Source organism: Barbus barbus (genome assembly GCF_936440315.1).
Source record: "Barbus barbus genome assembly, chromosome: 28".
NCBI lineage: Eukaryota > Metazoa > Chordata > Actinopteri > Cypriniformes > Cyprinidae > Barbus > Barbus barbus.
This window is the reverse complement of record NC_136756.1, coordinates 15,025,379-15,052,504: the sequence shown is the minus strand read 5'-3', so window position 1 is coordinate 15,052,504 and position 27,126 is coordinate 15,025,379. Positions and strand designations below refer to the sequence as shown.

The 27,126-nt window shown below is 36.3% G+C and overlaps 3 protein-coding genes across 5 annotated transcripts in view; all 3 read left to right on the top strand.

Moving 5' to 3' along the window:
• LOC306848380 (cytospin-A-like) overlaps positions 1-11,044 on the top strand; it is a 30,069-nt gene extending 19,025 nt beyond the window's left edge. The window contains exons 11-17 of the mRNA XM_079382892.1: positions 538-628; positions 2,153-2,242; positions 3,096-3,258; positions 3,447-3,549; positions 7,977-8,093; positions 8,252-8,311; positions 9,095-11,044. Coding sequence (XP_079239018.1) covers positions 538-628; positions 2,153-2,242; positions 3,096-3,258; positions 3,447-3,549; positions 7,977-8,093; positions 8,252-8,311; positions 9,095-9,184 — 714 coding nt within the window. The 3' untranslated portion in view covers positions 9,185-11,044. The remainder of the gene's footprint in view (positions 1-537; positions 629-2,152; positions 2,243-3,095; positions 3,259-3,446; positions 3,550-7,976; positions 8,094-8,251; positions 8,312-9,094) is intronic.
• Positions 11,045-11,842: 798 nt separating this feature from the next.
• LOC306848737 (adenosine receptor A2b-like) lies at positions 11,843-19,539 on the top strand. 3 transcript variants are annotated; one of them, XM_079383474.1, is made up of 4 exons: positions 11,843-12,208; positions 14,808-14,937; positions 15,524-16,219; positions 18,338-19,539. In XM_079383474.1, exons 3-4 carry the CDS (start codon positions 15,885-15,887, stop codon positions 19,329-19,331), a joined length of 1,329 nt encoding a protein of 442 aa, XP_079239600.1. In that variant the 5' UTR covers positions 11,843-12,208; positions 14,808-14,937; positions 15,524-15,884; the 3' UTR covers positions 19,332-19,539. The 3 variants fall into 3 exon arrangements, with proteins under 3 accessions (XP_079239600.1, XP_079239599.1, XP_079239601.1); XM_079383473.1 differs by lacking the exon at positions 14,808-14,937 and having other exon boundaries at positions 11,857-12,208; XM_079383475.1 differs by lacking the exon at positions 11,843-12,208 and having other exon boundaries at positions 14,799-14,937.
• A 2,854-nt stretch (positions 19,540-22,393) lies between these two features.
• Positions 22,394-26,751, top strand: LOC306848799 (uncharacterized protein C22orf15-like; the record flags this gene model as incomplete). Its single annotated transcript, XM_079383564.1, has 5 exons — positions 22,394-22,526; positions 25,251-25,337; positions 26,074-26,196; positions 26,296-26,367; positions 26,615-26,751. 5 exons carry the CDS (start codon positions 22,394-22,396, stop codon positions 26,749-26,751), a joined length of 552 nt encoding a protein of 183 aa, XP_079239690.1.
• Between the last annotated feature and the right edge of the window lie 375 nt (positions 26,752-27,126).

The following is a 27,126-nucleotide window of genomic DNA, read 5'->3' as shown; positions in this document are numbered from 1 at the left end:
AAGAGTGTGATTGTCAGGGCATTATTGAAGTAAGGAGAGGGGAGGTAAGGACAGCAGATAAAGAGGAAATAGATCTAAGGTCATATCCTCCTGAGAGACTAGCTGCAGTCTGTAGCCGCTTTTGATTGATGTAGAAATCGAGTAGCATTCTAGGGGAAAAGAGCAATGGGATTTAACGGAAGCTGACCACAATCCAGCCGTGAATGTGTAACCTGTCGAGGACAAGTCATGAAGGGAAAGAGACCTTTTACAAGGATTAGGTGCCAAGTCTTATTACAGCTTCTTTTATATTTTTTTTCAAGTGCAGAAAAGCGCATGTGGAGCTCTTAAATGAAATGGAGATATGAATCTATCTCCGCAGTAGAGTAGATTATATGCGATATTTCTCCTTATAACTTTCTATCATAATCCTGACTCACCTGAAGTGACTCTGCTGTCCTTATTCAAGTCACAGTTATCTTTGTTTCAGATCAGACGAGTTGATATGTAAGCCGATATATTAAGATGATTTAAATACTGTTTGTTAATCACCTACAGAGACACTCCATCACTTGCTCTACGGCTGCTGCGAAGCCCCTCTCCTCCCTTACAGACAAACGACCCAGTTACACAGATATCAGCATGCCAGGTAATAAACACCACAGCATATCTCCTTCAGTCTTTCAAATGACCGTTATTTGTAGTTCTATATCAGTTTTTTCAATACACTGATTGATTTGTTGCCTTTTTGATTGATTTGATTTAATGATTCAGGTCATGCCAGCTTTTCCTTTCAGTAGCCAATGGAAATGCCTGTCAGGTAGTTGTAACATCTAATTTAAAATAAAATTTTTGATGATAGGGTTAATAAGAATATTCATTGTGTTTGTTTCTAATATGTTTTATAAAAACTTATAAGTAGTATAGCTATAAGAATTGTAGCAATAACTTACAGACCATTTATTTGGATGTAACGTCTTGTTGAATAAATTATAACAATTACACATCTAGTAATTATATATAATTTATCAATTATGCCTAGGACCAACCTCCCAGTATTTCATATCTGTCAAGCTATTACTAAAAACTTGATCAGTCAAGGAAGTTGTAAAATTGGGATTTTGAAATTGATCAAATCTTAAAATCATTTAAAATTTTGTGGGATATCATGTAAAAATAATCAATTCTATTTATTTATAAATATTTTTTCTATTTATACTCGGCTTTAAAAAATTTAATCCATTCAATATTATTCTTTGTGAGTGCAATGTCTATAAAATTATAGAAAAAATATTTTCTAATAATCACAGCAAACTGGAAATGTGTTAGTCAAAAGGTGTGGCACTCTTGTTGTGCTGCTCCACCCTGACCTGGTAAATGAACAATTTTTTTTATTTTTTATAACCCGTTGGAAAAACAAAAACGCATAATGTGAATCATAGCACTCAGTTATTCCAGAAGTTGCAATGGGGTGGATGTTGTGGGATTTGGATCTAGGAGGTGGTTTCTTAGTAAAAGACAGCTGCTTTCCCAACATCAGAAGTTTATGACCCCGCAAAAGCAACACTGAACTCATGGTGACCTCAGATGTGATAACTCATGCGAAAATACATCAAGTATGAACAAATACTCGTGTTTCAGTGCCCCCTCGCCTCTCATTTTCACCATTATTATGCTGGAAAGGGAACCAGTGCATGTTTGTGTACGTGCGAGAGAGGGCATAGAGGCCTTTTGTCATGCTTGTTACGTTCGACTGCTTATTGGAAACTCTTATCAACCTTTGTGGAAATGACAGTGTTTTGATTGGCGGGATGGCTTTCGTGCGGGGTGATCGTTTGCCCTGTCTGACCCTTTACAGCTATTGAGACTCACTGGCTGTCAACATTAGTCTTTTCCCCCCTCTAATGTTCCTTTCATTTTTATAGATTGATTTCTTTGATTATAAATGTAATAGCATTTGATTGTCATTGATTTAATGTGCAATACCATTTTATTGTCAATTTGTCAAGTTAGCATTTTGTGTGTTTGTAGACTGCAACATTCATTCCTTTCTTTCATTGTGTTCTTTCCAATTACTGCCGGAATCATATTTGGCTCCCAGATTAACTGATAACAGATATTGAAATCCTGATTATGATATTATATCACTCTCTTTCTCTTTCTCTGTCTGCAGCTGAGCATCTACTAAGGGCAGCCAACAGCAGTCGTCCCGCTTCAGCTCTTCAGAGAGTCTCAAGCATGGACACATCAAAGACTATCACAGGTGAAGCTTAGACCTATTTAAAATCGAAGGAATATAGACGCTATTCTTATTATAAACACTCAACTAATGCACTCATAGTCAGTGCTATAATGTTTTATTCATACATATAAATAGACTTTTTTGAAAAGTAAACACATTTATAATGTGACAAAAGATGACAAAAATATTAAGCAGCACAGCTATTTTAAAAATAATAATAAAATGATAATAATAGGAAATGTTTCTTGAGCAGCAAATCGGTATATGAATGATTTCTGAAGAATCATGTGACACTGAAGACTGGCGTAATGGCAGCTGAAAATTCTGCTTTGCCATCATAGGAATAAAATACATTTAAAAATATACTGAAATAGAAATAATAAAATTTCACAATATTACAGATTTTACTGTATTTCTGATCAAATAAATGCAGTCTTGGTGAACCACAAAGACTACTTTGAAAAACAAACTCTAAACTCATGGACAGTTGTGTACATGCGAACATTTGCTCTTACAACAATCCAGTTGCATTACATTTTTTATAAATGGTCAAATGCATGGTCAAATCTGAAATTTGGTCATAGTTTGATTCAGTTTAAATATTTTGGCTCTATTTGTACTTATTTTCATATTTTGAAGACAATAATGTAACTGGAAAGAATGCATCCATGCAGGAAACACATGGGATTTTTATAACTTATACATTGTTATAGTAAATCTAATCAGTCATTACATTTCATAATTGATGCATGTGAGTTTTAATGTCTTTTTAAGAAAGTGATGAATTTTATTATTTTTCTGTTAATGTAAACCAAAAGAACAGAAGTACTGTTACCCAAAAGATAATCAAACTTTTGCTCTCTCCACTGTTTAGTGTCTCGAAGAAGCAGTGAAGAGGCGAAGAGGGATATCAGTGCTCCTGATGGAGGCCCAGCTTCCTCTCTGATAGCCATGGGTTCTGCGGCACCTTCTCTCTCCTTGTCCTCTTCCTCTTCCCCCACAGCCTCTGTCAACCCCACAGCACGCAGCCGCCTTCGGTACGCACCTGCCCTGTACTGACTGTAACCCACACACATGCTGTATCATATACATTTTTATTTGTTTTTCATATAGATGTCACGGCCATCAACGAACATACCCCTTGACCACTTATTCCATGATATGAATCTAAAATGCTGGAAGGCTTCTTCTGAGTTGATAATAACACGGTTGTTTTTCTGTGTAGAGAGGAGCGAAAAGACCCGCTGTCAGCTTTGGCTCGTGAATATGGTGGTTCTAAAAGAAATGCACTGCTGAGGTGGTGTCAGAAGAAAACCGAGGGTTATCAGGTTTGTATTATGTCATGTAAGATCAAAGAATGTTATATTATATTATTTTGTTATATTATTTTTTTAAAAATTAATATTTACTTATTTACAAATTTATATTAAAAATATATACTTAGATTTACTTAGATACTAATATGTAATATATGATATTTAACTTTTAATGTATATTAATTAATATAATAAAAATATACTGTAAAAAGCACATTACTAGATTGCCTTTAAGATTTGTTGATTTTTTTTCTGTGTGTATGTATGTGTATATATATATATATATATTAGTGCTCTCAGTCGATTAAAAAATTTAATTGCGTTAATCACAGTAATGGACTGTGATTAATCACGATTAATGGCAAATTTAAAATACTAGGATTTACCTGTAAATGTGTTGAAATAAAGTAATGCATGACAAACTAGTTTAAGGAACCTTTCACACCTCCGCCAGGTATGAGACATAATCCTTATTATTCTTCTGTTTTTTGTTTTTTCAGCCACTATCAGCCTTTATACTGGCAATAAAACGTTTACCAAGCCACATCGCTTCAATCCCAGTACACATTTACCAAACTATTATCAAAAGTATTTCTAAACAAATACAACAAAACATTTTCTAGCCACCTTACATGAAGTATTATGATAAAATGCATTTGGACCTGTTCCGCAGATGCATTAGAGCTAACATTAGCATCATGCTACATCAGACAATTTGAGATTAATAGTGCACTTTTACTCAGAACTCACTTTAAACCACCATCGAGTGTTTGTAATAACTTCCTTTTGCGATCACATGTGTATACACTTTGGGCGGCCACGGTACATTTTAAAAGTAGCCCAAAAAAACCGCAACCCACGGCTCTGTAATTTTTCCCGCGACTGTATTTTCAAAATAGGGAAAACCGCGACCATGGCAACACTGGTTCGCTGTACCCTTGAGTATACATGTCTCTCGCGCACTGTCTCTCTCTCGCTCTCTCTCTCTGCGTTCGCTTCACTTTTGTCGAGCCCGGCGCCTCATAATCACACAATCCCTGCCTCCCAATGTGCATACTATCCACCCTATCTGCCCTAAATAGTATTGAAAATTACTATATCACATAGAATTTAGGATGGATAATGTGCACATTGGGACGCAGGCAATGATTACCTTCCGCGTTGCGATGACGGCCAGAAGTTGGGGTAAAACCTTATCAAACGATCAATTTGCGTTAAAAAATATTAACTTGTTACATTTTTTTAGATTAATCGCATGCGTTAACGTTGATAACCCTAGTATATATATATATATATATATATATATATATATATATATATATATTAGTGCTGGCAATCAATTAAATTTAATCGCGTTAATCGCAGTCATGAACTGTGATTAATCATGATTAATTGCAAATTTTAAATACTTGGATTTACCTGAAAATGTGTTGAAATAAAGAAATGAAATGAATTTTTTTTATTTTAAACTAGTTTAAGGAAACAGAACCTTTCACATCTCCGCGAAGTTTGAGACATAATCCTTATTATTCTTTTGTTTTTATTCAGCCATTATCAGCCTTTATACTGGCAATAAAACGTTTACCAAGCCACATCGCTTCAATCCCAGTATACATTTATTTATATATATATATATATATATATATATATATATATATATATATATATATATATATATAGAGAGAGAGAGAGAGAGAGAGAGAGAGAGAGAGAGAGAGAGAGAGAGAGAGAGAGAGAGAGAGAGAGAGAGAGAGAGAGAAAAAAATCACCTGTTTATATTATATTTTTATATATCAGCTAATGGTGAAGTTGTGTCCTTCTCTGTCCTCATACTATATTGTAGCTGCTGTCAGTTTATGTTGGATTTTTTGATGGCATGGACTGTCTGGACTGAGTTTTATTCTCGCTGAATCTCAGATGTCATCTTTATCCACAGAATAATAGCTGTAATACTGGCCCATGTCATACCTGTTTATCCATCTTTTTTCCACTTGTCAGATTTCAGTGAAATCCTCTTTCCTACTTTTTAAACAAGGTCTTTCTCTACCAGAAAAGCTTGTGTGGTTGTCATAGTCACTGTTTATCAAGGTCCTCACCAGGAAGTCCGCTGGATTTCTCTGGCACTTTAAATGGCACTTGACGTAAAACAGTCGCCAGCAGCGCTTCTGAGAACAAACTCATTGAATTTGCATCTTAGGGGCATTTTTATTTAGAAAATTACTACATTTTCCTTACACAACATAAGTCTCCAATTAATCTTTTATTGATTTGTGAATGGAAATTTTAGATTTTTTTCTAAAATTTTAGATTCATTTTTAAAATTACATCATCCTCCGTAATTTTCTAATACACAGTGTTTTTTAAAGGGCAAGCTATTAAGCCCCTTTTTACAAGATGTAATATTGGTTTTGAGTATCCCCAGAATGTGTCTATGAAGTCAGCTCAAAGTACCTCACAGATCATTTATTATAACAGCTGGAAAATGTCATTTTTGAGGTGTGTCTAAAAAGAGCTGTTTTGGTGTGTATCACTTTAAATGCAAATGAGCTGCATATTCCCGCCCCGCATCTTCTGCAGCTCAGATTGTTGGGAAAAAAATAAGAATCTTATGTTCAGTCTTGACTGAACTTACAATACATTGTTGACGTTACAGCTGCTCGAGCGCGGAGAAAATGGAGAACAGCGTACAACCCAAAGACTAGACAAGAAAGACGGTTCACTCCTGTACTTATGAATGGGAGAAACTGCAACATGCAATATAGCGGAATAGTCCCGCCTTCTAAATGAAAGAGCCAGTCGCTGATTGGTAAAGTCATTGCATCACTGCAGCGGCCGTTAGAAGCTCGAGGCTAGACCAGTTATGACTGCGCATGCACATTGGCTGGTCTAGCCTGAAAAATAAGCTTTTTAAGCGCTATTTGAGCATAAGAAACAACATTCATGGGACAGTTCATTTCAAATTTTGTTGCTGATTTGAAATATGTAATTTAATTGCAAGTTCAGTTAGCAGTTTTTGAGATTTCACGATTTCATTTAGATAGGAGTTGGTCTTGTTTGAGCTACCTGGAGGCATTGCAAATATGGCTGCCAAGTGAACAGACTTTCCTTGAAAGAGGCTTTGGTACAACCGCTGAGGGTGGAAACTCTGGCAGTGCTGTGCAGTCAATCAACCCCCGTAGCCTGGCCCTATGCAATGTGATGTCATATTGCATAGAGAATCAAAACAGCAGGCCAAGTGAGACTGATTTGGTTTAAAGGGGATTAAAAAATGAGGAGTAGGTGGATTTTTATAATTGTAGGGTGGTTGTGTTCATACACTGCCAACACACATTTATGTTCAAACTAGTTTTGTCAAAAGTACCGACTTCGGTACCAGTCGGTACTGCAATTATAAAAACATTCATTTCCCGCTAACATTTGAGCGCTGTTGAGCAGATTTTTAAACACTGCTGATTGGCCATTGTGTTCACGCGCTCAACAGATACGACTGTGATTGGCTACAATTATCATCGTTTCACGCTCTTCACCGAGTGCTCACACAGAAACACACGGGAGAGTTTGAAAGATGCGTCTATCAGCACAAATCCGTCTATGTGCAGAAATATTAGGGATCTACTGATAGACACGATCAGTGATCATTGTAGCCAATCACAGTCATATCTCTTGAGCGCATGAACACAGTGACCAATCAGTGTTGTTGAAGAATCTGCTCAACAGCACTCAAATGTTGAAAATTGCAGTTTTGACTATCATTTTTAAAATTGCAATACTGTCTGGTAGCAAAGTGGATACTTTTGACAACACTAGTCCAAACACCATGTAAAAGTGGATTTTACATAATAGGTGCACTTTTTACGAATAATTTAAGAAGTCTTTACAGACATCATGTGAAACTATGAGCTGTGATCACAACTGATGGTTATCAAAGTGGAACGGAAGAGAAGTGGCTTGATGCTTTTGCATTTAAGCATCAAAATAATGTAGAAACAAAAGAAGCTACTTTATTCCATTCAGCACTAACTACTCATCCCTAAAGGAGGATGTCTGGGAGGCTGACATCTCTCTGCTCTTCTGCCACACATTATGGTGAAAATTAGAACTCAAGACATTGTGGACATTTGTAGAAATGGATCTGAAACCTGTTATTTTGCTCTTTAGCGCACAAAAGAGGTTGTGGGAGAAGCTATGAACAAGAAACCTGCTTCATTTTACACCACAGGAAGATGAGTAAATTTTGCAAAGTGGAGTAATGTTCCATTGAATGTACCACGCTGAATTGCACACATTTCATGACTTAAACCTGATGTGTCATGTTGAAACCCTTTCTAATCTGGTTTTAAATGTTCTGCAGCTTTATTTTCATAAATTTCATACATTCTTAATTTTTGGTATAGTCCAGGAGGCTTATATGAAGTCTGTTGTGTCTGTTTGTTACACAGAATATCGACATTACCAACTTTAGCAGTAGCTGGAATGATGGATTGGCCTTCTGCGCTGTCCTTCACACATATCTGCCTGCTCATATTCCCTATCAAGAACTCAACAGTCAGGACAAGGCAAGTACCAAGTATCATGACCATGCCATATAGCACTTATTCAGTGGCCCCAAAAAGTATTTGGTATTTTTCAAGCCTGAAAGAACAGATCTTTGTCATTTTAGGTTAATCTTGGTTTATTTGTCGCTAATCTCAAAACTATTTATTTTGGTTTTCAGAGACGAAATTTCACCCTGGCCTTCCAGGCAGCAGAAAGTGTGGGAATCAAGTCCACTCTGGTAAGAGGTTTTGCATTAGCTTGATCACAACAGCTCATTCAGGCCAGCTGATGCAGTAAGTCTGTAGTCTGCATATAAATAGGCATGTTCAGGAGCTCCGGTTTGCACTGGAGCAACGTGCACAAAGACCTAATGCAGGCACTCTATTAATCTTCTAGTTGGAATATTTCTGTCATCCACTCCCATCCTGTAAACTGACAGCAGGTGAAAAGCTGGAAACACTTCATTATCAGCCAACAGTGTTTACTTATAGCACAGTGTATAGAATTGTTTCTTCTCTGTTGTGAACGACTTAAACAATAAGTTTAGCATGCACATACTGAAAGCACCTCTTGAGAATTTAAGCAACTCATACAGCAAGTCCTAGAAATAAATCAAATATTAAAAATCATTGCACAGTCACAGATATTTCCATGAAGAATATAAATTGTTCATGTTATATTTTGCCTAAAATTCGATAGATAATCAGTGAGTTTTTATAGACATTTGTCTGCTAGTAATGCACTATGCATTTTTATTTTTATCTCTTATGCTCACCAAGGCTGCATCTGCAGTTTTTTTTTAATCAAAAATACAGCAAAAAGAGTAATATTGTAAAATATTACTGCAATTTAAAACAACTGTTTTCTATTGTAATATATTTTTAAAATCTTACTCCAAATTTGTGAATGCTAGTGTATTAAAATGACAGAAACTTTAGTTAATAAGTGATATAACGCAACACGCTTTCATCAAACGCACTTTAATGTTCACTTATATTCTCTTTCTTTCTTTCTCTTTCAGGACATCAATGACATGGTCCATACAGAAAGACCGGATTGGCAGAGTGTTATGACTTACGTCACCTCTATCTACAAGTATTTTGAGACCTGAGCACATGTACTTTTATAGATTTTCAAACCAATGCAACAGATTTCCTCCAAGTAACCTGAGTGCAACTTCCCACCATATCATCTAAACCTAATCCTAGCACAAAGTCATATTAAACCCATCACAAGGACAGTTCACTTAGCATATGCTGATTGATATATCAAAGAAAATCCTCTACAGTGAAAAAGATTCAGTTTGAACTCACTGTCGCGTGACTCTAACACTACAGATTACATCTAGTTACTAAATCTTGGTGTGGATGATCTAAAACTGTGGATTTGAAATCAGTCTTAAGGAACAGCGTGGACCTGCTTGCGACCCCGTGCCTTTCGCCACCCTGAGTTCTTGCTTCCAGACAGACGTTTGGAGCAAGTTCTTCACCTTAATTCACCGCCGTGGAACTTGTTTTAAAAGAACGAGATGTGCGGATTGCTCAAAGCAGTGCCTAATTGAAACACTTCATTGGAGTAGCACTTCAGTAGAGGAGAATTGTACACTAATAGGAGTTATTCACTATAGCACACAGTCAGTGGTTAAACTTTTTTACAGGATTGCCCATTTTGGGCGCATTGTTATGACTGTGATGGATCTTGGCTTGAAATACTACATATTAAATAGGGAGGTCAGCAATAAGCTTATGTAACCAGTTGAGCCATTTCATAGGACATTAGTGCTGCTCACCAACAGAATGATACTGTAGTAAACGCTATATTCAGATTAGCAGCACATGTGCATGTCAAACTAATGCAATGAGTCTGAAATAGTATACCAAAAATGAAATCTGTCATGATATCTTTTTGTTTGTAAGCTAACTTCCTTATGTACTAATCAAATAGTATGTTCTTTCTCAGGATAAGAAAGTCGTATTGATATTTATCAAGATGAATAATCATATGCGATTCATAATATGTTATGTGCAGTGCTCAACCAATTCCCGCACATTTTAGTGTTTGCAAAGCACAAAAATCATTTGACGTGCACTAATTCAAAATGTAAATGAAGCTACATTCCAGTGCATTAATATGGAAGAGTTTCTGCCTGAGTGACGAAAATCACAATTGTCACATTTGCAGCTGTGCTGAATTCAGGCATCATTCTCTTGTCATGAGTTTGGAAGACTTTGACGTTTCCCACCTGTCTGCAAATAACACTTTAAAGGTAATACAAGACATGAAAATAAATAACAATAATGATAAAAGTCATTTTTCATGAGTGTGTTGGAAAAATATGAGGTGTCTCTTTTTTTTAACTCTTTGATTCTTTTAATAGGGTATTTAATATTTCAATTCCTCAGGAAGTATTTCACATTGTTTGAAATGATTCCTATTCAAATTCCAGGGTGTGTAACTAAGCAGCCGTTTTTAGCTCTCGAACATCTGAAAGACAAATCTGCAGTTTCCCTGGTAAGCGTTTAAGAATTATTCCAAACTGCATTACTGAGCTACTTTACCTTTGGACTATGATCGCATAATAATTAAAAGCAAGTGTCAGATTAATCTTTACATTTGTCCCAAATAAATCCTGACCAAATGTTTGTTCATAAGCCTCATATCAGCTTCATTTACTAAACAAGAGACATGTTGAGTTGGACATGCGTTCTGTGTGTCTGTTTAATGTGCTTCATCAAGCTTTCATCACATTAATATGAATGTAATACAGCTTTGTTGCCTTTTAGATTGTTAATTTACACCAGTTTTCTGTTCTTGAATGCTGCCATTTGTTTAGGTTGTTTATCATTGTGAGAGCATTATCTTAATAAAAAGAGTAAAATGATTTCCTTTTTATAAATAAATGTGAAGAACAATCAATATGCTGTTCTTTCAAAATGAATTGGTCACCTGGTGTATAAACATTTTTCTTTGCATTGTCATATTTTAATTCTTGCATTTTAGTTCTGCAGCATAGGGAAAACCCTTTTTAGCTTTCACTTTTCAAAGATTGATTAATTGGTCTGTGAATCAGTGAATAACTTGTATTATATAGACATAAAAAATGAGGTTTTAATTAATTCCCAGCCCCTTTCCGGACTGGAAATTCAAGTAATGTAATGCATCGTGGTTGCCCTCCCATTTGGCTGGAAGGCTTTTCTAATCTTTGTCCTAAACACATTTAACAGGTCATTTAAAACCTGCAAAAGGTCTGAGGAAAGGAGACGGTGGGTGTTTAAGTTTAGCTCTTGTTCTTTATTGTTGTGAAGGTTGGGTGTTGTGCAGCATGATTATTACATTTCTATGATTAGATGTGAGTAGAGTAAAAAAAAGTTGCATTTTATCCTGAATGAGACCAATTAATTGGCCTGCTTTTCTGCACAGAGCCCTATTGTCTGTACCACGATTGTTTGTTTGTTTTTTAAGTCACATATGTGAATGGAACCCAGATTGAACTAAATATGTCTGTCTTAAGAGTGAGACTTGCTCTCAAGTACTGTCCTGAAGACAGGTCATGGACAGGAAAGAAAACAAAATTACATTCCTACCTTCATTTGTCAATATGAAATTACCTGAGTGATGGAAGAACAATTTAAAGCTTCAGAGAAACTGTTGCAGACAGTAAGTTTTCCATTTAAATTGTTGGTAAATCTTAACAAAACCAATTAAATGGTCAATACAAAATTATTCAGGAAGCTAATTTGAATACTTATACTAAATTCTGTCTTGTAAGTTTGCTTTCAGTTTAATCACAGAAGTGACCTGGCACTAGCAGTTCAGTTGTTTCACTGATACTTGCGGTATCAGTATCTAACAGTCGTCCAGTGTGGAAATGCTGGCCCCCGGCTCTGGATTGGTCAGTCACTGGCTCTCACAGGGGTCCTATAGTCTGCTGATACGAGAGTGCGCGCGACTTCGACTTTACCGAATCACACAGCTGACGCAGAACACGCCGACAGAATCATGAACCTCTGAGGACTCCCAAGTTTTGTATTTCTTTTTCCGAGGGGTTGCCTTCTCATCTTTGTTCATGGGATTCCCAGATTATTCATAATTTTTTTTTCTTATTCAGTCATTCCAGTGGTTATCAACTGTGATGGTAAGTTGAAACCAGCAACTAATAAGAATTTTTAGATAGATCCCGCGGGGTTTCGATCGAATTGAATTTGTTTTGTTATATTTGAATTAAACAATTTGTGTACGGCTTAAGTTCAATTTCAATATTGAAGCGAATTTTTTAGGTTAAATTGTTTTTAAAAGTTAAAATGCTCGTTGTGTCCAGTTCTACAAGCATGAAACCATTTTAGCCTGAAAACAAATGCAAGAACGACCCCAATTACAGATGTGTGATTTAAAAATGACAATTAATATACAGTATTATTAAGCTATATAGTGTATATTAATTTACGTTTCAACGCAAACTAGCAGTGCCATACACTGCTGGGAAACTGCCGTGTATGGCAGGCTAATTTAGCATTTAAAATACTATCTATTTTGTTACTAGCCTAAACTAGCTTTTTTTTTTCAAGTAGATAAATGGCATCTTTTAAAATTTCACCGCTAGTAACTATTCTTTAGATGCTAATACTTATTCATACACATCTCTACTTTATTTCTAGTCTCTAGTTACTTGAATCTATTCCAGTTTTACTATAACTTGTTATACACTATTAGACAAGATATTTCTGTGTATGTATTCTAATTGTTAATAGTTAATAGTGTAATTTGTAAATGAAGTGCAGGGCAAAATCACCCAAAAGTTAACACTCAGCGTCAAACCCCACCAAGGTATCTATGTGTCCACCCTATGCAGTGTTATATTGCGCTTTTAAATGTTAACTCTGTGTTGATTCAGCACTCTATACTGTTAAAAGTTAACCAATATTTAACTTTTTTAGACATTGTATATTACTGTATATCACTGATATCAATTGGTATAGATGCTAGATACATGTATTCCGGTCTGATAGATAAGTAGTAGTATGAAATAAGTACTAGTAAACCTGCAATTATTGGGATAGGTAATTGTTGAATCTGAACAGCTCCCCAAATAATACAATGACAAATATTCAAATATTTCTTAACAATGGAATAGTTGGTAGTGACTAACATAAAAATAAAAAAAAAACTAATGCATGATTACTAGTGAAATCAAAACCGATGCTAGTCACTGTTTGAAAACTGATGCATATTTATAGATATCATTTAATTTAATTAATGTTAAGCCTTTTCCAAACTTGCCATAGATGTGTGCATCTTTATAAAGGATCTTCTGTGTAGATGTGTTCAAAGTGTTTTTATATATTTTTTTTTGCCTGTGTAGTTTTATGAATATTTAAGTGGTTCAGCCAAATGGAGCCTGTTTAATTATTATTATTTACTGCTGATATTCCTAAAGGGGTTTATAATTCTTACTCATGCTGGAGAACTGGAGAGGGAAAAGTGTAGCTTTTTTATATCTTAAGGGTTAGTGTTTTAATTTTAGCTAGTTTTTTTTATTATTATTGATCTTTTTTTATATTGAATGTATTTTCTATATCTGTCTTGAGCCACATTGTGCCATTAACTTCGTAACAGCAAATAAATCATAGAATGTAAGAATCAAAACAGATTTTGAACTGAAAAATTAAGCATTTTTCATTTTATGAGCCTATCAATCAGCCGAGGTAGAAGGCTGAAGTACATCTGTTTGTTCTGAGCCAACCCTGCTGTTTCATCTGCAGTGTTTGAATTGGTTTGCTATCAGACCATGATATTTTGGATTTGATTTAGTTAAGGAAGTCAGCATTATGAGGAATGAACCGGATTCTGAGCCAGATATAGTTTGGGGCTGCTCTAAATGATGGATGAATGTATGATGTTTCCCATCATCCATCCACAAGGGTCCACTGTTGAGTCTAGTGTTTGCACAGGTTTCACATTCTGTCTAGTAGCTTAAAAATGGTCTTCTTGTAAACACAAAGCACTGAAACTAGAAGAGTACTTTGGGAAACTGATCAAAGGGTTCATCCAGTGTTGTGGAGACCCGTTTCTCTGTTGTCCCATTGCCATCCCCTAAATTCTCACAGATCAATGGCTGTGAACCTGTGTGTCAAGATCTACCGGTCTATTATGTTTTCTCACCTGTTTGCTTTCGATTCTTATTTAAGACATTCTTATTTTAAGTCACCTATTCACATTATTTAGATTTTTGTATTTTTTTTTTTTATATATAAATTAAACTGATTGAACGCAGGAGACTTTGTGTTGCAAACACTTTACTGCATGTTAAAGACTTCGTGTGGTTTTAAATCCATGTATATCAGCTTTGAGGTCATCTGTATAATAATGTACTCCTAAAAGTTCGCAAACAATAATAATAAACAAAAAAAACTAAATCAAATAAAAATCTCCATAAAACAGAAAAACATTCATGACTTGTCTTGTGTACAGGGATGCACAAGATTTTTTTTTTTCTTTTTTTTCAATTGAATTCAATCTAGGATGACAGTATCCCTCCCCCATACCTTGTTCCACCTATAAATGTCTAACAATAGCAATATATAATATATAAATTCTAATTTTAAAAAATGCTATTAATAATAATAATTACAGTTTTAAGTGTTTGTATTCTTTTGATTTGTAATGAGCAAATATATATTTGAAAAAAGCAATAACTAAATAAAGTCGCAGAACAGCTGTTTTGTCATGTCTTCCAGAGGTGGATAACCTCAGTGAGCGTCTCTGCAGCAGTGTGGGAACAGTCCAGGGTTTCACTCAAGGGCTTTAGAATAACTTCTTCCCATAAACATTAAAACAAAAGGAAAGCACTTCTGCCCATCACTACTGGTGTGTCTGGTAAATATAAAGTGGATAAAGAATATTTATTGGTTTTCATGTATGTTTTTCAAAGTATTAGCTTGCCATTTGTGTTTACAAGAAGCTCAATATTTTGCTGTTATGTTACACATTGTGCTTCTGTGCACTCTGTATTGTTTACTTAAAACCCCATATTGTTGTCAGTGTCAACAATAACTCTTAAAATGGTTGACTAATCTCTTTCTTTCCTCAGATCAAACAGTAACCTTATTGGCATCAGTCATGAAATGCTTTACGATTAGAGCATGAAGCATTTCTCAATCATGTACACATAAAAAAAATGAATTTTAAAAGTTATAAATATAACAGAATCTTGGAATGTTTTACAAGAAAATGCTATTTAAGTCTGCTTCATGTTTAATTCAGTGTTTTACTTGCCATTTCTTTGTAAGTAGTTATGAAATCAATTGTGTGTTCATTTTTGAGTGAAAATAGTTTCTACACCAAACTTTTTGTGTCTAAAATTCTTACTTTATCTGTTTTTATTCAGTCCTTCCTTATCTTCAGAGGCTTGCTTCCCAGTCGATAACATAATTTCCTTCCTTTTTTTCTCCAGGGAATGCAGTGGAATACTAAATGTTATAGAAAGACGGGCAAGCAACACATGGAACGAGGACTGGACCATCACATCTAACGCCGTTACATGGGATCATAATGGATTTTCACATTTTCATTCATTTTATTTAATACCAAATCTCTCTAAATCTGAGGAGAAATGTCTGTAGATACTTTTTAAAATATTTGCCAAGTTTTTATTTTTCATTGGCGATTCAACAATCTGGAACGTTTCTAAGGTAACACTTGATTATTGGTCTTTTGGTAAGGCTGACAGTAGGCCTCGTGAGGTGGCTGTTGCGTGGAGCTGCAGCTATGGACATTGAGGCGAGGCATCGTCCTTTCTCCCCAGCAAGCTCACCATGCTGAACAATGTCTTCGACGTGTTGTACATGATTCTGGAGCTGCTGATTGCCCTGCTCTCGATCCTGGGCAACGTGTTGGTCTGCTGGGCAGTGGGCCTCAACAGCAACCTCCAGAGCATTACAAACTTCTTTGTTGTTTCGCTGGCCGTGGCGGACATCGCAGTGGGTGTGCTGGCCATTCCCTTCTCCATCGTGATCAGCACTGGTTTCTGTGCCAATTTCTACGGTTGTCTGTTCATTGCCTGCTTCGTCCTAGTGCTGACCCAGAGCTCCATATTTAGTCTTCTAGCTATTGCCATTGACCGCTACATTGCTATCAAGATCCCACTAAGGTGAGTGAAGGGTGTTGCTGTCAGAACATGTATCTTTGTACATTGATCAAAATTCAGGGAGATTGTTTCTCTGATTCTTAAAGGCATGTTTGCTGAAGATGTTTATTATTACATTTTGTAGAATAATGCTTCACCTCTTTTAAATCGTTTTGGCCTTAAAGAGACAGTTTTGACTACTTCTACTTTTTTCAACTTATTTTTTGGATGCTAAAGTCCCCACCAAACTCCTTAACTAGCTTAACCAGCTTTCTGGTTGACCAGCATTTTTTGAAACATCAAGCCCAGCATAATCCCACTGAATGTGCACACTTAAAATCTAATTTTACTGGTTTAAGCTGGTCTTAAGCAGGCCTAGCTGAAAAGTGACCAAAACCCCTCTAAAACCAGCAAAGTCCAGCAAATTAACTTAGACTGGCTTAAAATGAGTTTTGTTTTTTTTCAGCAAGGAAACCAGCCTGGAACAGTATGGAGAATCATTCTGGTTTAAGTGTTCACTGTTCAGGTCTTCAGATGGTCTAGCTGAAAAATGATTAAAACCCCAAAGACCAGGCTCGGAAGCCATCTTATACCACCAAATTAAGTTAGGTTGGCTTAAAGATGTTTTTTAACAAGGAAACCAGCCAGCCTGGAGATTAATGCAGGTTTAAACTGGTCTTTTCAAGAATTAACCACACATGGCACTGTTCCCATTTGTCGAGACAAACCATGCCTTTTTTAACACAGTATGTCCCAGTAATGGGACACACTGTGTCTCTCCAACAAGATTCTTGGCTATTTTTGGGTGAATATGATTTAAGAACATAGCAAGGCCTAAACTCTTGATTTTGAGGCTGTCTTTGAGCATTACCTCTCATAAATCTGATTTATTCTGGAATGTTTTTGCTAATAGTTTGTACAGATTTCCTTAGCAAGCATCCACTTCTGTTTTTTGTCAGTCTTTTATCAGTTTTGTTCCATAAACTCTTTACACTTCAGAATGAGCCAATTAGCACGGTTCAGAATGAGCAGCTAACATGCTAATGGAGATTCAGGTAATGTTGGGATAATAGTATCCCTTGTGTTTTGGAACACTCAGTTCAGCTGGTTTCTATGAGATGTGTGATAGACTGCGTGTGCGTCCACGTCCTGTCAGCAGGTTTTGGGTGGGGGACGGAGATGTTTTCTCTGTGGCTCACTGAACTTCCACATCTGGAGAATGTGACTAATAGAGGCCAAGGAACTCAGCTGTTCTCCCACACTGGCCCAAAAAGAGATTCTCAAAATAGATGTCTGTTCCAAACACTGACATTTCTGAGCACATTCTTTCTTCCTAATTGCTCCAATGGGAAAAATTGCTGGAAATACTGTGAGTGGATGTTAGGATCATTACTGTGGTTGCATCAGGGTTGTTCTAATGTTCACGCTGTATCCAAATTACCATAATTCCGAGATTTTACTTTGAGTTATATTATTATTATTTTCTATGATTAAAAAAATAGTATTTGTGAAAGAAATAAAGAAACCCACAAGTGTATAAACTGTTTTTAAATGCCAACCCAATGGTCAAGTAAATGGAACCCCGTTTAACACTTGTGTAATTATGAGATCAATTTATGAATTATGAGATACATATGAGTTACACTGTGAGATATAAAGACAATTGTGAGAACTAGTCGCAATTAAAATTAATAAAATTGCAATTGGGTCAAATAAAGTCAAAATATAGAAATAGTTACATTGTGAGATATATAAAGTTGTATAAAGTCATAATTCTGAGATATAAAGGGTCACAGTAATAAGAATTAGTCGCAATTACAAGAAATAAAATCACAGTTGTGAAACATAAAACGTAAATTATAAGAGCTAGTCACAATTGCATTAAATAACAGAGCAATTGTGAGAAATGATCAGATACAGTTTGACAGACGCAAAAGATTATTACTTATTGGAAACTCATAATTACATAATTCCAGCATGACGTGAGCACACTTTTAAAGAGATGTCTAGGTTTATAGCCATGCTGTCTTTTGCTTACTTTTGTTAGTACTTTGGACCTTTTAGATGTGCAGTCTAGACAAACTGGAACAAACATTTATGGCTGGGGAATTTGAAAACCATGATTCTCTCTCTCTCTTCCAGATACAACAGCCTAGTAACCGGGCAGCGTGCCAGAGGCATCATAGCGATCTGCTGGGTTCTGTCGATTATCATCGGTCTAACACCCATGTTAGGCTGGCACAAAGCCCGCTCAGAAGAGGCCCTCAACAGCACCTGTCCACCTGGTATGATGGAGTGTTTGTTCGAGCAGGTAGTGGTCATGGACTACATGGTTTACTTCAACTTCTTCGCCTGCGTGCTGCTGCCTTTGCTCCTCATGCTGGCCATTTACCTGCGGATCTTCATGGCTGCACGCCACCAACTCAAATGCATTGAGTCCAAAGCCATACACTGCGAGCTCAAGTCCCGCTCCACCCTACAGAAAGAGATCCACGCCGCAAAATCTCTGGCGATTATCGTCGGCCTGTTCGCGGTTTGCTGGTTGCCGCTGCACATCATCAACTGTTTCACTCTGTTTTGTCCGAAGTGTAAACGGCCGCCGGCTCTGATCATGTACCTGGCTATAATTCTCTCGCACGCAAACTCAGTTGTGAACCCGTTCATTTATGCTTACCGTATACGTGAATTTAGATACACTTTTCGGAAGATCGTACGCTATCACATCTTGGGTAGACAAGAGCCTCTTTCTTGCAATGGGAGCACCCGTACCTCAGCCCGAACGAGTGTGGCAGATTCGCTCCGGATTAAAGTCAACGGCCTGGTGCGAGACCTCTACACCGAACAGAGCAGCACCACCAGCAGCTGTGAAAGTGCCGAACCCGGCCACACACACAGACCTGTTACTACAGAAAAATCCGTATTAGACAACCAGCCTATGGAGCTCACTAATTCTCACAGACATCTGGGACTGAGGCATCCAGAGTCGCTGCACACTGGGAATAATGAGGGCGTTGCGTGCAGGAAGCATGCCGTATTTGACATTACGGATGGGAAGGATCCATCCTCACCACTTCATGTTAAATCAGCTCTGTACCTACAAACAGCCCACTGTGTTGAACTCGCAGAGGTTTCCTGATAGTTAATACACTCTGAATGATGGATTCTAATTATTTATTTGCTGCTTCAAAAAAATGATGGGCTAAAATATGAAATACAAAGTACGTACTTTTGCTTCTTTAAGGACTTGACATTTATTGTGGCCCTGTAGCAGCTCAGGACTGAGTATGTTTGATATTGCAATGAATATAATGATAATGTAAACATATTAAAGAGCATCAAAAATTAATATATTTTTTTTTTTTCAGTCTTAAAAATTTACAAATTTTGAATTCCAAAAATCTCCTTTTCAGTTCATGAGTTGGAATTGGTCACAGGATGTTGAATTGATTTTTTTTCAGTACAAAATATTAGTACTATTAGGAGTATTCCCAAAATTAGAACAGTAAAACTGTTTCGAGATATTTCTCTTAATTAAAATCAATACCCTCAACAATTTGGAAAAAAAACTATTTTATTTTTGTCATAGAGACCCACAAAATGTACATCACATTTTGCAAGATAACATTATAAAATGAATATTGAAACATTTACATCTGTTGATTATATGGACAATATATAAATGTTGATTATATTTATATATTGAGTTGGAGTTAACAAATATTCTTCCACCATGGTCCATAAGCTAAACATTATTGATTAAATTTAGAGCAGTGTGTATTATGTAAGATGTTACTAATGTCTGCACTGCACTTCTATTTTAATTCTACTTTCATAAATCCAAATTTCAATTTCAATTCTACATCCTGTGTGCTTCTTTAATTCAAATTCAGGAATTTAAAAAGCATTTTCAATACAGTTCTTAATGGTTTGCACTGAGACTGGGAGCACTTGCTGATTATTTTCTTCACTCACTCAGCATCTGCACTGCAACACAAACTTCTACATGCACAAATACCACACACAACTGATTTGTTAGTTGATTTCTACCTGGGAACTGGGCGAGCATAAGTTAGTCAGCAAGATTTCATAAAGCTAGCATATGCATGCAGCATTGCAGCTCATGCTGTGTATTTTGGCTGCATATTTTATAGGCTCGGAGAAACGTTTTAAGCAGTGTTACTTGGACTCTGTGGTTTTCTATGAGGCACTTTCCACAAATAGGATGCATTTTTGAGTCCCATTATTTTTGTTTTTATTGTATTAAGGGCACACATCCCATGCTTTTTGTTTTGAGAACTATTAGATTAGTTATATATCTCGTATAAATGTAGCCTAGCATATATATATTTATATATTAGCCTTATTGACTGCAACTTTTCATAATAGGCCTAACTGTGTTTAGATATAAAGTTGGTAAAAGGGTTGCAAAATGTGCAAATCTCATAAAATTGCACGAGACGATCAACATTTCCTGAAGGTTAAGCACCTCATTTCACTGACCATTTGTTTAAACTAAAATTACTTTTGCTGCCTTATTTTATTCATATTTGTGGAAAGATTATCTAAATTAAACATCACTCTTTTGCAACAAGAAGATATTGTAATGCTCTGGCACAATTCATGAAACGTGATTTCACGTCAACCCATTGCTTGAGTTTTGAGTTTTGTGCCAGTTCTTAGCGTCATCGTGTACATCTGTATGAGATCAGATCATCAGTACTGGGCCACAGAAACAGCAACGTGGACACATTTTCCCCTACCTCATCAATAAATTGCCATTACTCAGCTGCACACGAAGGGCTGTTGTTAAATAACCTGTTTGAGCACATACAGATCCCTGATTATAAGAGGTCTGTAAAGATAATGTAGTTAACAGAGTTTGTGTTATAAATGAAGATGTTATTGTAATATCCTATTGCGGCCTAATCATAATTTCTCACACCAAACAAGTATTGTCATGAAAGAATACCAGCAGTTAGAACAGAACTCTTATGCTCTACTATTTTTTTTTTCTGTCCTCTATTTTTCTGTGTTAAACTCTTAATTCTGGTCACTCTGTGCATTGTGGGCAATTTTCTACAGGTTACAAAGATACGTCATAGGGGACGACAAGTGACTCTTTATGAGTGAGTCAATGAATAATTCACTCAAACGATTCATTCACAAACACGGATTCATTCAGGAACAAAACTGCTGACATGCGATGTTGTGGCTTCATTTGAAACTATTTTCGATGATGTTTAGAAAGAACAGACGAAGAAACGGGCAATATTCTATACGCTACTCAAAACTTAACGTGTACTGAACAGTTGTATATATTAAATACTATTAATATTGCTTAAATATTTAATATAAAAACTATCAGTCAACAACTTGGCCTAAGTGTGATATAGCTTAAGTGCAGGCTATAAAATGATTTGCGATTTTCCTTCGAAAGAAGGAGTCTCCAGACATGGAGACATGAAGTGGTCATCCCGGGAGAGTCCTTCTCTTGGGCTGCTGTGCTCGATCACACGCTGAAGGGTCTTATGAATCCTAACATTGTATCTTTCCCAGCCCGTTCCCCAAGTCCCAATAGATTCCAAGTTAAAGGGTGTACTAGTGCATCTCAAGAGGTTTCTGGAGTAGCCTATTTTAGGGTAGCATTATCTTTCTTCTGAATCGAGCTCCACATATGATATACAGACCTTCCTACTTCAAACACACCTGATTCAGATTGAATCGTATGCAGACAGACTACTGTTTTACATCACACATGATCAAAAACTGCTGAAAAGCTCCTGAGCCAACGGATTTTTCAAAAAGAGTTTTACACACACACACACACACACAAACATTTGCAGTAATCCAGCTCGAAATATTTCAAACAAAAGCTCATTGTGTGTTGACCCAAAAGGAAGTTATGAACCTGTATTCCTCGTCTAAAAATGCAGTATTCACACCCATCTTCCTAATGAACTCTGATTGTGACTCCTGGGCTCGTCTCCATGTCTGCCAGTGCCAGCGGAGCTTTTGGATCATCTTACCAACAATAGCAATTTGTGCCAGCGCCGATAGCCGTGGGCAGTTTGCCGACATGTCCTTGCGCTTCGGGTGTCCCGAGTTCGAATTCCGGCTCGCGGACCTTTCCTGGACCCTGTAACACATTAAATTCCTCCAATCAGAAACAAGCTAGAGTGATGATGACACACACTACACATGCTCAGTAGGATTCTCGATCTGCACAACAAGCTTGTTCCAGATGCTACGCAGACCGCATCGGCTTATCACATCAAAGTACCGCGAGAGCGACTCAAAAGCACGAGTCGTCTGTTCTCCAATCGCTCTCGTGGTACTTTTATGTCATACGCCGATCGGTTTGCGCAGCGCCGATGCTCTCGAACAAGCTTAATATTTCACCTCAGCAGTTTTTTTTTAACGAAATACTTATTTTGAGGTATGAAAGTTATTTTTTGGATGCAGGCCTACAGTATTTTTCGTCTGCTGTCTAAAGTTCAGATGACTGCAAATTTAAGCTTACATTTTATCTCTAGGTTATTGATAAAAAATTAGACTAACATGAACATTAACATGAACAACCTATGTTAATATATGCCTGGCTCTCCACGCGATCTCAAGTTATTCTGTTAATATGTTAATATCCTGTACATTTTGTTAAAGTTTGTTTGAAGACTGTTATTGACTCATCAGTTGATTATGTATTTGAATCAAATATATTTAAAATATATTTAAAATAATAACTGATGTGATGAATTGTAATTAAATAATATATTAAATATATTTTTTTAAAAGTTACCTCTAGAATATTGTCTTTTGCAAAAAATAGAAATAGACTTTTGCTTTTTGAACATCTAAAAGTATTTGAACCATATACAAAAAAAGAAAAAATCTTAAGCAACACTATTGGATATTACAGCAGTAAAGTGATTATGAGGTATGCTTTTATTTGAGATTCAGTGGGTTAATATGAATTATTTTTCAGTGTTACAATTATATACCAAGTAGTCTGTGAGGTATGAAGGAAAATGTAAAAAATGTTACAATTGCCTCTGTTCTCCCCTATATTTATAAAACATGGCAACCCTTGGCACACATCTAGGTTTTATTGAGCTAAGCAAACAGGCTGATTGGTCTAATCTTTGGCATAAAGGTTGTAGAGGGCTTCATGTAACATCTAAATTTGTGGAAAAGATCTGTTGATGAAGCTCATGATGTTTACACACTGATAACATTTTTTGAAGCTATGACTGTTCAAGCCTGTGTTGTCATGGAGTTGCTATCTGTGTCTCATCGGCTGTTGTTCTGGCAAGATTTCCAGGATTGTGTATCAGCAATGGTGCTATAAGACAGCGGTTCTCAACTAGAGGGCCTGGGGCCCACTAGGGCTCCTCAGCTCCCAATTAGGGGGCCTCAAGGTGACTAAAATATATATTTCTATTATAATTTTAATTGATTTTAAATGTGTGGTGGAAAAAAACATGTAAACTAATATATTTTATGATACAACTGCGTTTTTATAATGCATTGAGGTAAAGATAAAAAAAAAATTATAATTTTGATCAAAATACATGAAAATGGAAAACTGTGAAATATAATTAGGCTACAAGTGATGGCTGAGCTGAATTTTCAGCATCATTACTCCAGTCTTCAGTATCACATGATCCTTCAGAAATCATTCTAATACACTGATTTGCTGCTTATTTCTGATGATCATTTTTTGTGCGGCCTAATATTTTTGTAGAAACAATACATTTGTCTGAATTTTGTAATTAATGGAAAGTTCAAAATAACAGCATTTATATGAAATAGAAAAAAATTGTTATTACATTTTTGTTATATATTACATTATCTTAATGTGAATGCATGTATCTTTATTTCCCTTCCAAAAAAGAGCTTGTGCTCAAACCACGATTCATGTGGATTAAAGTACAGGGACAAAACTGCATCAGACATTCAAGACTAATTTCTTATGGCACAGCTTTTTTTCCCAAGTTAGTAATGAAATAGCCACAACTGGGATGGACTTGTGCTGTTCTCTTACGGTTGTGTATTTAAAGTCATGGGGAAAAGACTATAAAGCTGTTCCTCAGTCATCTAGACATGTCCCGGATAAGTACATCAAAGTATCAAAGAACCTGTCTGTCTGTGTACTAACTCCATGGAGACAAATCAGACCGGTCTGCTTCATAAAAAAGAGTTCTTTCTCTCTTCTCTTTTCAAAGGAGGTACAGAGAGAGAGAGAGAAAACAGTGAGTAGTGAGTGAAAAATGTAGCTGGGTAATATAGTGCTGTTTATGTAATGCAGATTCTAGGCCAGGAGGGGAGTTCATCCATAGTTCAATGGTGGCACAGCAGGATAATATTCTGATTACACTGAGTCTAGTCTGCCAATTACATTCAGCCCTGTAGAACTTCACAGCATTTCTCATAAACCGGGGCTTTGTCTCTAGGTATGGCTGTTGTCAACAACATTTAACTACCTTTTATTTTCCAACTGTGTGAAGAGACACGTTCATTACTGCAGGCTGCTGAGACATTTTAGGACTGAGATGTTCATTACTGTGATATTTGGTGGTAAGTGCAGGATAACTTAATGCTTTCCTTTTTTAAAGATATTTTAAAATGTATTCCTATGATGGCAAAGCTGAATTGTCAGCATCATTGCTCCAGTCTTTGGTGTCACATGATTCATCAGAAATCATTCTAATATGCTGATTTGCTGCTTCAGAACATTTCTTATTATTATTAATGTTGAAAACAGTTGTGCTGCTGGATATTTTTATGAAAAATGGGATGCATTTTCTTCAGGATTCTTTGAGGAATACAAAGCATTTATTTGAAACAGAAATCTTTTTGTAACATGTCTTTACTGTCACTTTTGACATATAATGCTTCCTTGCTGAATAACTGTTTAATTTCTTTCTTTCTTTTTTTTTTTTTTTTTAAAACTTACTGACCCTTTTTGAACATTAGTGTATATATTCACATTATATTTTCATAGCAAAGTTCCTTTGTTTTAATGGCTGTAATGTTTTCAAATATATATTTCTTACAGAGGGAAGAGAGGAGATACTGAACTTAAATTGCAAATTTATAAACTTCGTCCACTGCATAAAAGAAAAATGCAATCTGGACCCCGAAGGTAACTTAAAGTATGCTTCAGCTCAGGTCAAATATGGGATAATATTGAAGATGAATTGAGTTACTTAAAAGTTTAATGTAACATTAATTTCAATGGTTAAATTAGATTCTTCAATTTTTGAAGTATAAATAAGTTGTTTCTGCCTGTACAAAACACACTAACATGATGCTAGGGGTTATAGATGCTTGCTGTGGCGTTGCTATGTAGTTTATAAGGTGCTCCCAGTGGTTTTTAAAAAACACAGTGAAGTTTTATTCTTAGGGTCTGGGGTTTGTTCAACTCCAGGCAACACTAAAAATCAGAAACACACTTGCTAAGCTGTTAGTCGTGGCCTAATGGTTAGAGAGTCGGACTCGTAATCGAAAGGTTGCGGGCTCGAGTCCCCGGCCGGCAGGGATTGTAGGTGGGGGGAGTGAATGTACAGCGCTCTCTCCACCCTCAATACCACGACTGAGGTGCCCTTGAGCAAGGCACCGAACCCCCAATTGCTCCCCGGGCACTGCAGCATGGCTGCCCACTGCTCCGGGTGTGTGTTCACGGTGTGTGTGTGTGTGTGCATTTGTTCACTACTCACTGCTGTGTGTGTGCACTTGGATGGGTTAAACGCAGAGCACCAATTTCGAGTATGGGTCACCATACTTGACAATACGTCACGACTTACTTACTTACTTACTTACTTAATTTGAAGCTGAACAGACTCAGTGTAGGTGATCTAAAAAAGAACTGTTCTCTGTAGAGACTGTGGACTTGATGGACAGGATGGGAGAGCTGGTGAACTTGGCAGAGAGAGCGCAGAGCACCGACCTCGTCAGCAGTTTGCTGAAGGAGAGAGAGACTTATATTCTATTACGTGTATCACGTGAGTTTGCCCTCGCCTACTTCAAGCAGGCTACATCTGATAAAACAACTGTATGCGTGGAAAATCAGTAAAAACTGCTTTGTATGTTCTCATGTGCAGGAGGTGAAGGCAGTGAAGGCCCAAAATATACTGCAGTGTTTGACTTTGGGACAAGTTACCCTGAGCTAGCAGGCAATGCTTCTATTTCTCATTTGTTCATCTATAATTTATTAAAAAGGAAGAATTTGATATCAAGAAAATCACTCCTTGCTACTTCTTTTCATGGTATTGTTCTATAAAAGGATTTTCCCACAAATCTAATAAAAATGAGATTGACATGTTCACTATATCAGCAGAAACATAATATTTTTGTTATGGATATTACAATATCTGTAGTAGGTTCTTTATTTAATCTAATCTGTGTTTCTGCTAAATTTAGAGATTCTGAGAAAACTGTCAAATCCTTCAAAGGAGAGGGACAAAAGGGGTGGAGCATCTAAAAGAGGAGGAGTCAGTCAAAACCGCATCAAAGCTGCTCTCAACTTTAAGAAAGCCATCACAACACCTCGGAGCTGAAGAATCCCTGTCTCTTTCCCTGTGTTCTTTAACATATTGTTAATATTTTATTTATAGAATTCATTGTATGACTCCTTGGTTATATTATATATGTCAATATGAAGGATAAATTTTGTTTGTGTATATACACAAAGATTCAAATGTATAGGGTCACTACGATAAAAAAAAAAGAAATGAATACTTTTATTCAGCAATGATGCATTAAACTGATCAAAAGTGACAATATAATGTTACAAAATAAATTTATTTTAAATAAATTCAGTTTTGTAAACTTTCTATTTACCAAAAATTTACCAAAATTCTAGCACCAAATCAGCATATCAAAATGATTTCTGAAGGATCATGTGACACAGAGGACTTGAAGATGAGGAATAA

What these genes read in the sequence shown, in the direction of transcription:
- LOC306848737 (XM_079383474.1), top strand. Translation starts at nt 15,885, where the DNA reads ATGCTGAACAATGTCTTCGACGTGTTGTACATGATTCTGGAGCTGCTG. An exon ending in GCTATCAAGATCCCACTAAG is followed by an intron (nt 16,220 to 18,337) that starts GTGAGTGAAGGG and finishes TCTCTCTTCCAG; the next exon opens with ATACAACAGCCTAGTAACCG.